At 38.7% G+C, this 13,061-nt stretch overlaps 1 protein-coding gene across 1 annotated transcript in view; it reads left to right on the forward strand.

The window, feature by feature from the left end:
- The first annotated feature begins 12,663 nt into the window (after nt 1-12,663).
- Nucleotides 12,664-13,061, forward strand: part of LOC131481352 (A disintegrin and metallopeptidase domain 3-like) — a 29,365-nt gene continuing 28,967 nt past the window's right edge. Inside the window, exon 1 of the mRNA XM_058669793.1 lies at nt 12,664-12,797. Coding sequence (XP_058525776.1) covers nt 12,740-12,797 — 58 coding nt within the window. The 5' untranslated portion in view covers nt 12,664-12,739. The remainder of the gene's footprint in view (nt 12,798-13,061) is intronic.

Below are 13,061 nucleotides of genomic sequence, written 5' to 3' on the forward strand. Positions count from 1 at the left end.
GAGGATCTTCCTCTCTGTCTCTCCTCCTCTCTGTATATCTGACTTTGTAATAAAATGAATAAATCTTTAAAAAAAAAAAAAAAAGCAAAAACAGAAAGAGTGGGGGTGCAGAGCAGAGCAAAAAGGAGGGTCCCACTGCTGTGCCCAGGTGATCTGAAGCTCTGGGGTTGCCTGAGGCCAGCAGCTCCAAGCAGCACATACCCCGACTCTCTGCTATCGGGGAAACATGCAGGAATTCGCTGTAGCTCACGGGTGCTTGATTTTGCGAAGTGCGATCATCTACATTAATTGCATTCCAGAGTCACATAAGACATAAAGCCCACTAACTTTACACGACACTTGTTTCCTTACTCCAGACATTTCTAGGACAATGGATGAATCACAGTAGTGAAAGGAAGAAAGAAAACAGCGCAGAAAGTTAGCAGCTCCAGTTATCCAGTTTCATCATTTCTACTTTTGTATCTAGGCTTTCTGCTTTTGTATCTAGGTTTAGCAAACCAAAATCACCAAGCAAAAAACATTCATCTACTATCAAAAATGCTATTTTTTACTTGTATCAATCCAAGGAGAAAGCTAAATATAAATGTATATAGATGTTTTATTTTGTATGGGTTTGTCAATATAAAAATATAAGAATTTTTGCTACTGTAGATTGTACTGCTCTAAACACAGGATCACAGAACACTTTCTCATATGCAGATTTCATTTCCTGTGGAAATGTTCCCAGAAGTGGGATAGCTGGTTTATATGGTAGATCAGTTTTCAGTTTTCTTAGCACTCTCCATACTGACCTCCTCAACAGTTGCACTAGCCTACGTTCCCACTGAGAGTGAAGGAGAGTAGTTTTCTTCCCACAATCAGGCCAGCAGATGTGGAGTTCTGAATGTAGGCCAATCTCAATGCATATAGGTGGACCCAAATGTGGTTTTCATTTGTCTTTTTGATGGCTAGGAAGCCTAAGCATTTTTTCATATGCTTATTAACCATTTGAATTTGTTCTTTTGAAAAATGTCTGTTCATTTTCTTTTCCCATTTCTTCACGTGGTTGTTTGTTGTGCTATTAAGTTTCTGACTCTAAGAAAGACATGGAAACGATAGAGATGCTCATCCAAAGCAGAGCGGTACAGCTACTCCACGGAATATTACTTAGCCATTAAAAAGATAACCATTGGCAAGCAAGTGGTCCCAACTAGAGAATAAGTGAATCTTAATATATGTTCTCTCCTTAATATAAGTTAACCTTCATGAAAAATGGAAGAACAATAGCCATTTTAATACTGTTTTTGCTACATCTCATGGTTTTTGATATTTTTGTTTTAATTTTCATTTCTTCAAAAAAAATTTTTTATTAATCTCACGGACACATAGGTTACACAGTAGCATCATTTGTTTCAAGAAGGTTTTTAATTTTATTTTTCATTTATTCAGTGACACATCAGTCATTTAATAGCATGTTGTTTAATTTAATGTTGCAAACTTTTCTATTCCTTCTATCTCTGTGATGTAATTAGGGTAGGAACTTTACATAAAGGGGAATCAGACTGTGTCTGACCTATTTATTTTTACTTCTATTTTTAGATATTTGGTTACTGACTTATTTCACTTAGGATGTTTCCAAGGCTCATTCTTAGAAATGGGCTGTAGCAATGAGGTCCTCCCACCTCTGCCCCAGGAGTTTCTCACCTTTTTGATGGAGACTCTGAGGGACCTGGCCAGACTCCAGGTACAATGCTGTGAAGTATGCAGAGGTGTAGCCACCTCAACAAGAGGGGTGGGAGATGAAGCATTACAGTAAGGAAAGCCTACCCAGAAAAGCCCAGCTTTGGTGGAGATGGAGCACCAAGTGTGGGTTGCCCAAAGGACACACAAGAGCCTCAGCCCTCAGTTTGCATTGGACAGAGGATGCACCTCCTCAATACAGGACATGTCCTTGACCAAGAACACACTTGGAGCAATTCCTGCAAGATGGAATTGATAGCAAGAACCCCCTGGGAGCTCTGGAAAAGTCTTTACCCTGTGTTACTTCCATGGAAAGGAAGGAGAGTGAAGTGTCTTCTTGAAACTGTACCTGTGCAATATGTACATTCAGTTCTGTAAGCTAATTTTAACAGGAGAAAATATACATAAAAGCATGAAAACACATTGTTGTTTCATAAACTTAGTGAAAATAGAGAGATTGGCTGCAGTTAGCTTTTTGGAGCAGTTCTTAAATCATGCTGGAAACAGATGACTGTTCAAGAAATTAAAAGCAGAATTAAATACTAAATAAGAGTTGAGGACTTCCTGGGTCATGCTACCTTAAAAAGAGTCTCAAAGCCTCATCAGAGAATTTGCTTTTCCTGAAGTAGGAGGAAAAAGGAAATGGCAGAGTCACAAGAATTCTAAACTCGTTCTTTGGTGCAATTCACTGTGCGACGTGAGTGAGGATGGCCGCGAAGACAGTGCTGGTTCACTAACGTTTGACGTGTATCTGCATCGATTTAAATGTTCATGCAAAATGCTTCCATGTCTTCATTTTGAAAACAAAGTATTTATAGTATTCTCATTATTTTCCCAGTAAACTTTTAAACGTTTCCCATAGAGAAAATACTTAATTCTAAGACATTAGGAAAAGAATATAAAATGGACATGCTTCACACCCAAAACCCAAATCTTAGCCAGCACTTAGGAAAGCCATTCAGGCAGAAACAAGGTGAAGTTGAAGTACACAGATTCAATGTCCAAATGTGTACTCTCTTCTCAGACAGGAATAAAATCAGTTAAAGTATTCTTATTACACGGTGAAATGCGAATAGCAGACATTGTACCCACTAAATCATTGAAAGCATGTGAACTGCTATTCAGTGATTGTAAACACTAGGAGTTCAATAAATGTCACTTGAATGGCTCTCTTCAGCTGCTAGTCCCACTCCTTCTTGAACATGAAACCCACTTCTTGATATCAAATAAGAACCTATATGCCAGTCTGTGTGTTGCGAGCTGCCAGTGATGGTTTCTGAAAATGGCCCTGTCATCTGCACTACAGGCCATGGAAGATTGTCTCCTGAGAGACAACAGCGTGTGTTTGTCATTTGCACGGCCAGTTCTGGTGCACTGTATACATTTCTGCGTCACCAGTCGTTCTGAAGCATGTTTTGTGTAAAGATGGACTTGAGAAGACCAAGTTCCAGAAAACTGCACATGAGCTCAGTTGGTTTCCACACAGATGGGAGGTAGAAAGGAGAATAATCAGAAGATTAACAGTGAGGCGAGTTTTGCTTGTGTGTGCTGTTTAAACAAGGCTGATGACATCGTCACGGTGTGGCTCATTTTGTTGGCTCTGGAGTTTTTCTGGCCTGGTCTGCACAGTAATTTTGCATTTACACCTGCAACATGCACGCCAGTGCTGAGAGCCACAGAGCTGTGTCACATGTGCATGTTGAAGAGAGGGAACATTAAAAGTCTGCCTTCACCTTAAGCTGTCCCTCTATTTTAAGGATTTCTAGGAATTAATTCCAATCTATTAAACATTTCCTAGTATTTCTACCCTTCATCAAATCGGCTATAGTGTAAATTTTAGAACCTCAGGATACAGACTTCAGCTTCAATCTAACATACATCGCAAAGAATGTATGAAATAATAAACACACTGTTAATTCTTGTATAAGATGGTGGCCATAACAGGTGGAGGAAACAAGACAGGAAAACGGATACTCACTGTTTTTCAAGAAGAAGGGTGTGGAATTTGTCCCCAATCTTGAGCTTGTAGGTGACCTGAGGCAGAGTGTCCACAGAGAGAAGGAAATGTTAGAAACTACACAAATATCTGAAAGGGCACGCACCCTTTCAAGAAGCCTGTCTTCTATCCTGTAGTTTTCAAGATGGATTCGTGTAAGCAAATTACTTCTGGCATCTACGCCTGTGGCTTTTCCTTAACCTACTCCAGGTGGGTTAAGCTGCAGTCTGCAGAATGGGCATTCCTTATGGGTGCAGACTCAAGTCACAGCTGCACCACTCCCCATCCAGCTCCTTGCTAATGTACCCGAGAAAGCAGAGAAAAATGGGGCTCAAATGCTTGGGCTCCTGTACTCTCATGGAAGACCCAGAAGAAGTTCTTGGCTCCTGGATTCAGCTTGCCACTGCCTGGTCATTATAGCCGTTTTGCAAGTGAACTATGGATAGATGTTTCTTTCTCTGTAACTCTGACTTTCAAGCTAATAAATGTGTTTTCATGTTAAGAAAATTCATCACAGTTAAATTTAAGTAAGATTAAGGACTCAAATCTCCTTCAAACCTAACAGCTGCTATTCACAGCATTTCTTGTTGTGATGAAATTTGAAGTTAATGTGCAGATCGCCTAGAGAGCCATGCCTGGGAACACTTCAATTTCCTTCTTTTCTCTGCAGTTCCAAGCATGAGCCTACTGAAAACCAAATAAGACAACAGATCCTCCTTGAGAAAACTGAGGACTTGCTTCCTCCCAGAGGCTCACTCCACTGCCTGTCCTCTGTTCACTGAGAACCATGTCATCTGAAGAGTGCCACATCACACCGACACGAAGTTCCAGGACAGGCTGTCTGTCAGAATGCTCATTAGAAGGAGCTTAGCTGTCACTGACAGATTTAACATGGGATTATCTTCATGATAAATACACCTGCTAATTGTTCATAAGGTTTCTTTTCACAGTAGGTATGCATTTATTTATTCTTTTTCCACAGTCCATGAAGTATTGATATAAACACATGGCATGTTGAAAATAGCTATGATTTCAATGACCATAAATGTAGATAAGCAAAAAACGCAAAAATATACTATTGTTCTCATGTATAAACAAAAACTGTGCACAAAATTGCACTTCAAAGTGTCACGCTAATACAAGTACATATTTCCTACTTGTGAATTAGCTGTCAGAGATAACTAATTTTTTATTGGAATTCTATCCTTTGGTCATACTCCAAATGGCTGCAAGGACTGGAGCTGAGCCAATCCAAAGCCTGGAATCAGGAGCTTCTCCTGGGTCTCCCTTGTGGTTACATGGTCCTAAGACTGTGTGCCATTCTCTGATGCTCTCACCGACCATCAACGGGCAGTTGGATAGAAATTGGAGCCGCCGGGAGCAAATTTGCACCCTTATGAATTTGGTTCTTGCAGGTAGAGGTAATCCCATGTAGCCATGGCATAGACCCCAACATATAATTTATGGTTGAAGGACAAATGTATTTCTGAGCAAATAAAAAGTAGTACATATGAGATTAATGGCATTTTTTAAAATTGCTGAGACTGAGTTTTTTTAAAAAAAATCACATATATTCTGAATATCCTTCAGCGTGGAATGACTTAAATGATCAAATTAACTTATATACCCATCAACTCACATCACTGCATTGTACTGGATGTGATGAGGATATTTGAAAAGTTGAGTGACTATGCTTCACATTACTCCCTGAACTTATCCATTTTGTACTTGATAATTTGTTCAAAGTTTCTGATCATTATGCAGCTGAATTCTGTAAGTTCAGAGCATATTTGTTTTCCGTTTCTGGCTTATTTCACTTAACATATTTCACAAATGAGAGATGTTATTTCCTTTTTCAAAAGGCTGAATAAGATTCCATTGTCTATCTATCTATCTATCTATCTATCTATCTATCTATCTATCTTTCATTTCTCTGTAATCCTTCAGTATTAAACAAATTGCATGTTAATTGTGTTGCTTGCATCTAAGAAATCCAAAACGATGTTTTCTTATGAGTACATACCTCATGAAATCAAGTAAAATAAATTATCTGTTGTCTCAAAATAGCCATCTTTTCTTTCTTTCATAGTAAAAGTACAAAAACTAAAGTCCTTCCTTTCAATTATTTGATATGGCTTGAGTGTGTACCAAAAGTTCTCTAGCTGGAACTGTGTCAGGTGTGATGCCTGTTGGGGAGATGTTTGAGTCATGGTGGAAAAGGCCTCAAAAATGATTAGATAGCCCTTGTTTCACAGGATTGGGTTGATTACCAGAAGAGCAAATTTCCATAAAGTAAGGTAATCTCTCATGCTGTGTCCCTCAGTAAACGTTTATTTGCTCTTCTGCTTTCTTCCATGAGTTCAAGCCACCTGTGGCTCTCACCAGTAGCCAAGTGTCATGGCTCTGACTTCTCAGTGTCATGACTCAGACTTCTCAGCTGCCACCTGTCACCTTAAACAAGAATCAGGTGTAAATTGATCAGGGAGCTAAATATGTACCCAGAAACCATCAAACTGTTAGAAGAAAATGTAAGAAACACTCTCCAAGATGTTTGAATGGGGAAAGACTTCTTGGAAAAGACACCAAAAGCACAGGCAGTGAAAGCCAAAAGAAACAAATGGAAGTACATCAAACTGAGAAGCTTCTGTACGGCAAAGAAATGATCAACAAAGTGAAGAAGTAACCTACTGAATGAGAGAAAATCGTTGCACATTACATAACTAATATCCAGGAACCACAAAAAGCTTCAGCAACCCAGTGACAATAAACAAACAAACAAACAAACCCTGTGAAGAAATGGTCAAAGGACATGAACAGACTTTTTTTTTTAAAGAGCAAATTCACATGGCTAACAGACATGTGAAAACATGCTCAGGTTCCCTAGCCAAAACCACACTGAATTTCCTCATAACTCCAGTGAGGTTGGCCTACATTCAGAACTCAAGTAACAATCCCTGCAGGAAAAGATATTTTCCTTCACTTTTGATGGAAGTATAGGCTAGTGCAACCACTATGGAAATCAGTATGGAGAGTGGTTAGAGAACTCCAAATAAACCTGCCTGAGGACCCAACCATCCAGTTCCTGGGAATATATCCAAAGGAAATGAAAACTGCATATGAGAAGGGGATCTGCAATCCGATGTTTGCAGCAGCACAATCTACAAAAGCAAAGACATGGAAAAACTCAAATGCCCATCCAAAGAGGAGTGGTTAAAGAAACTGCTGTATATCTACTCTGCCTTTAAAAAGAATGAAATTCTATGATTTGTTACCAAATGGTCCCAACTGAGACCATTATGCTCAGTGAAATAAGCTAATCCCAAAGAACACATGTTTTCTTTTTTACATAAGGCGAACTTAATGCAAATTATAAGATCAATAGCACTTTCAATGCTGTTTTTGCTACAACCTATGGGTTTTGATATATTTGCTGTTATTTTTATTTCCTCAAAATAATTTATTTTCTATTATTAAATTCTTCACTGACTCATAGATCACACAGCAGCATCGTTTTCTCCAGGAAGCTTTTGTGTATTCTTTTTTATTTCTTCATCTACATATTGGTTACGTCACTTTACTCCATGGTGCTGTAAAATTTTTAACTTCACTCCTGTATTTTATTTTGTTTTTATCTTCTCATTTAAGGGAATGTATAGTAACCACATAATAGAGATTGTCATATACAGATGTTATATGGTGCAGTATGCATCTCTGATTCAAAATCGAAGATGAATTTACAATGAGACTGTTGGATGTGTCTTGAAAATAGAATGCTGGGTTGTCTGTCATTTTTCTGTATTGGCAATATCAGGACACATTCAAATAGAAAAATGATGGACTTATGACTGCTTATGAAGGATTATACTATTGCAATAATATGAGAAAATAAGTTGGAGGAAGGAAATTTGGGGAGGAGGTAAGGCAAATTCCAGAGCTACGTAATTGTACCATAAAATTAAAAATAAAATGGAGGGGGAAATAAAGACATGGTAAACATGGACTACCTGAAAAAGAAAAAAGAAAGAAATTGAATATTAGCTAAAAAAAGTTGACAAATCGCTTTAAGATATTTTCCTCCAAAGAAGACATGATGTGTACAACACAAACATGCACAAAACAATGATACAAGTAAATTGAGAAGATAGTTGGTCATTAGGGAATATAAATCAAAACTATAGTGAGATAGCACTTCAGACCCACTAGGATTCCTATGACAGAAACTTTGTACATTGTGAGTTGCTGATAAAGATGAAAAAGCATATAACTACTGTGGGATATACAACAGATTGTGCGAAGACAACTGGTTAAGAGCAGAGCCATAGAGCCGTTGATATGGACATGCACAGGACAGGAATTCCCTAATTCTCAGACCTAGATTATAAAACAGAGAGCTGCTTCCAGGGAGGCGGGGCGCTAAAACTCCTGCAGCCTCAAGTCAGCCCCCTCTTGCTGTTCTATGTAAATTACATCGTGATTTTCACCCTTATGCCTATGTGACCCTCCGTCTTTAAAAGTCTGATGATGTAGATAAACTTTGAATATTGACCATCAGTTGAAGGCCACATGTGTGCTTATTGCCTCCGTGCACTAAGCCCATCACTGCTGCATGGTGAACAGTGTTTTTTTCTCACAGGATTCAAAATACAGTGATTTTCTTGTATGCCCGATGGGCATATGGAAACATTCATTTTTTTTTCCACTTTGAAAATGAAAATGATTTAAAATAAATAATGTTGGAACTCTAAATTTTTATTTTACAGAATTTTTTTTCAAACTTTAATGTACTAATTTTGGGTCAACTAAGTTCCAACCATTGTGGCCATTTGGGGAATAAACCAGTGGAAAGAGGCTCTCTGTCTCTCCTTCTCTCAATAGATATGACTTGCCTTTCCAATAAAACATAATTAGAAAAATTAAAAGGAGAAAAATGGAGGGCATTGCCTATGCTTCATGTCTTTGTAATAATGCTCCATATATCTGTTAAAACCCACCATATCTGGGACTTGCTGACTACCAGGGACAGTACTGTCGTCCTGGAATTGCCGCTCCACCCAGAGGTAAACATGTCTGATCTGTGAGAATGTCCATAGCTGCCCAAATGCGCTTAGAGGCTGTTGCCACACCTGCTGGAGGGGCATAAACTCATGTCAGAAGTTAAGCTCATGAACCAAAGAAAAGCAAAACAAAAATAGACATGGCTGAAACAAAATGCTAGAATTGTAACTCAAATGCCGGATCTTGGGCCCAGTGCCATGGCCTAGCGGCTAAAGTCCTCACCTTGAACGTGCCGGAATCCCATATGGGTGCCGGTTCTAATCCTGGCAGCTCTACTTCCCATCCAGCTCCCTGCTTGTGCCCTGGGAAAGCAGTCGAGGACGGCCCAAAGCCTTGGGCCCCTGAACCCGTGTGGGAGACCTGGAAGTTCCTGGCTCCTGGCTCCAGATTGGCACAGCACCGGCAGTTGCGGCTCACTTGGGGAGCGAATCATTGGACGGAAGATCTTCCTCTCTGTCTCTCCTCTTCTCTGTATATATGACTTTATAATAAAAATAAATAAATCTTTTAAAAAAAATTACTGGATCTCTTAAAGCAGCTTTAGACATTGAAAATTCCTTTAGTGAAATTATAAAATGATGGGACAGTCTTTTGCTCACCAGATAAAGATTAAATCCAATTGGAGGTTGCAAGTTTGGAGGCAACAGCTCCACCTATGTGGCAGGAAGTAGATAGGCTTCCTTGTTTGTAGTCAACTGGATTTTATATAAAACAAAGTGCTAATGAATGATTTACAAATGCACTAATGTATTTCATGAAACTATTTGGCCTTACGTAGAAGGGATTCGGATAAAGGATATGATACGGAGACTCTTTGGAAACATGCTAAGTGAAATTAGCCAGTCTCAAAAAGTCATACATTGAATAAATTTATTTTGGGCATCACATTCACAGAAACTGAAGGAATTGTGGTTTCCAGGCATCTGGGGAGAGAGGAATGGAGAGGAATTGCTCCATGGGTGGACAGACTCATGTTACAAGATGACAAGATGTCTCATGACTGGCGGTAGAAAAATAATTCAAATGGATTTAATTTCTCTGATATCAGTAAATTTAAAGTCAATGCTTCTTGTTGATTTTACAATAAAATAGTGTTGTAACTACAACTTTTTAAAACAAAGAAAAATCAATAATAAACAGCTGTTAAACAGAAATGAAATCCTGACTTTTGAAGTAGACAGATGCAGCTGAAAGCCACTATAATTAATGAAATCACCCAGTCCCCAAAATCTCAAAACTTCTCTCAAGTGTGCTAGCTATCTAACAAGGCATCCCAAAGACATCGAAAAACAGGAACAAGTCAAACCCAAAATAAATAGGAAGAAAGAAATTGAAGAAGAATTAAAGAAATATGCAAAATGGAAACCCAAGAATGATAGAAAAGATCAGTGAAATGAAGAAGAAATTTTTTGGGAAAAGAAAAATAAGTGATATGCTTCAGCTCGACTAATCAGAAAAGCAGAGGGATAGGTTCCATTGCAATGGATACCACAGATATGCAAAGAATCATCAGAAATTACCATTAATAGCTATATATGAAATCTGAAATTGAATCTGAAAATCTGGAAGGGAAAGGGTGAATATCTGGGTACATACAATCTTGCAAAATCGAGTTGTGAAGTCATAGAAATCATTACGCTTAGCTAAACAAGCCAGCACCCAAAACATGAATATCATATTTTCCTCTAATTTGTAATAACTGATACACAAAATACAAAAATGTGATGTGTGGATGTGAGAGTAACACTGTGGGATGTGACTATCGTGTATAGCCTTTGTTTATAAACCAGAGGAACAGAAGTTTGCTTTTGCTTTTGTTCTTTTTTTATTATGATTTTTTACTTGTCATATGTTGACATTGTAACCTAATGGCCTGGTAAGCTTGTGAAAAATGGGTGTACATAAACACATGTTTTTAAAGAGAAATGGTCAGCACATATGAGCAGATATATTTTTAAAGGAGAAACTACAAATGTCCAACAGCCACTTGAAAAAATGTTGGAATCACCAGCCATCAGGGAAATGGAAATTAAAAACAAACTGGGATTTCACCGATGACCAGTAAGGATGCATACCATCCAAAAATTTAAAAAGTAATAATTGCTGGAAAGGATGTGGGGCAAAAAATGTTATAATGCACTGATGGGGGAAGGTAAAATAATACAACCATTCAGGAAGACAGCATGGAGACACCTCAGAAGTCTTAAAGCAGATCTATCACGTGGTCGAGCTCCGCACATTTGGAATACACAAAATGAAATCAGCATATAATAAAGTTATCCATAACGCTGTATTAATTGTAACTCAGTGCACATGATTGCTAAGTTTAGAATAAACCTAGATATCCATCAGCTGATGACTGGATATAGAAAGTATGATATGTACGGGCATACGAATAGTAGTCAGCCACACACACAATGAGTGAAATCTTGTCTAACAGAATAGATGCAACTAGAAGCAATCCTGTTAGTGAATTAAGCTAAACCCAAGAAGACAAATGTCAGTTTTTCGAATATGTGGTACTTTAATATAGAGTAAAAAAATGCACAGGAAAAATAGAACTGTTTGGATTCAATTGCTGTTTTTACATCTTTATATATCTGTGAACCTGTATTCTTCTTACATATTACTTGTTGGATATGATGGAGAGGGATGTATTAAGCCTGTGTTTGCAGAATGGATTAACAGTATGTTTATGTAAAAAGTTTAAACATCAGAAAAGAAATGAAGACTGGATATTGGGGTATGGAGGGATGGAGTGAGATAAGGAACAATGGTTATCATTGTAATATTGTACCTATGTAATACATGCTATTCCTCTATATTAATAATAAATATGAAACGGTATTGATGTTTTCATTATTATTTTCAACCCTGATATGTACTCCTGTATAACTGTGGTCTTTCTACATTTTATTGTTGAATATTATAGTTAGTGGTACATTAAGCGTATGATTATACAGTGTATTCAAATTGTTTTTGCAAAAAGTAAAACCCCCCAAATAAGGAAGGAAGTAGGAGATTGAGGGAGAAAGATCTGTACCTGTAAAATATATGCAACTTCTCTCTTTACATTGTTCTTTTAAAACGTTGTTTTAAAAATAGACTACACAAAGTCGTTGGATCAATATTAAATAATGAAATGGAAATTTCTCAGCTTAACATTAGCCAATAACAATAGGCAATAGTCTTTTGTTTTGGAAACTCCACATTAATTGTGAAAACTTCCCCCTGAGTCTCACTAGCACACATTTCTTAAGAAACAAAACTATACAAGCCAAGTAAAGAAATTGACTTTGAATTATGCAGTCATTTCCTAGCTGTAATTTCATGCGCCTGATCTGAGATAACAAACAGTATAAAATGCAGACATACATTTATACTTGGCCTTCTATCTGGATGAAGTTAAGAAATCATATTTTTTATAGCAGAATACTGAATTTTGCTTTCATGGTGTTTGTGTGTGTTCTAACCTAGATGTAAAAATTGAAACCCAAGAATAGAAATAATTAAGTTAGGTAATCAGCACTGCTTAACTTAGTGCCTTTTTTAAACTCTGTTTTTCTTTACTACTGTCTTCCTCCACGATCCCAGAACCATGTGAAGTAAGCACTGTCTGAACAGGTGACCTAGAGGAGACAAATAATAATGCTTCATGCCCATTCATACGACGTCTGATTGAATTTAACACACGAGCTCAATTTGCAATTTCACACGAATGCGCACCACAGCGGTAGCTCCCGGGGAATGTCTCAATGACAGGCTTGTGGTATGGCAGCCAAGCTGCTGGCCTTAGGCATACACAGAGCTGGGGTCCCATGGGTCTCAACAGCGGAGTCCTTCTTCAGTTCCATCGCCTCCTCCCTGCTGTTCCAGCCCCTCCCGCTGGTCCAGCAGTCAGTAGTCACGAGCTGGTGAAGTTCCACGCTCAACGGACAGCAATGTGGCCAGGTCATCCAGAATAATACAATGTTACATCTCTTGGTGATCCTCTCAGGGCTGGGCCCACTGACATCTGTGGCCCTAAGTAAGTGGAGACACCTGCTGAGAATCGCCCACTGCTTGCCTCTACCACCTGATCATGCAGGCCACGCCCTCCCAGCTCCAGCAGCTCTCAAGAGTGGGGCAAGCTGGTCAGAGCCGGCTTTCAGGGCTCCGGAGCCCGGTGGGCTCTTGCTCAGCCTGTGGTTGGGGGCTCAGTGCACACCTAGGTCTCTCAAAAGAAGGCAGCCTGGGTGAGGTTGGAGCCAGACAGCCCACGCTTTCCCCCTCCAGGCCTGAACAAGCCCCC

Source organism: Ochotona princeps, chromosome 11 (assembly GCF_030435755.1).
Source record: "Ochotona princeps isolate mOchPri1 chromosome 11, mOchPri1.hap1, whole genome shotgun sequence".
In the NCBI taxonomy this organism is placed as follows: Eukaryota; Metazoa; Chordata; class Mammalia; order Lagomorpha; family Ochotonidae; genus Ochotona; species Ochotona princeps.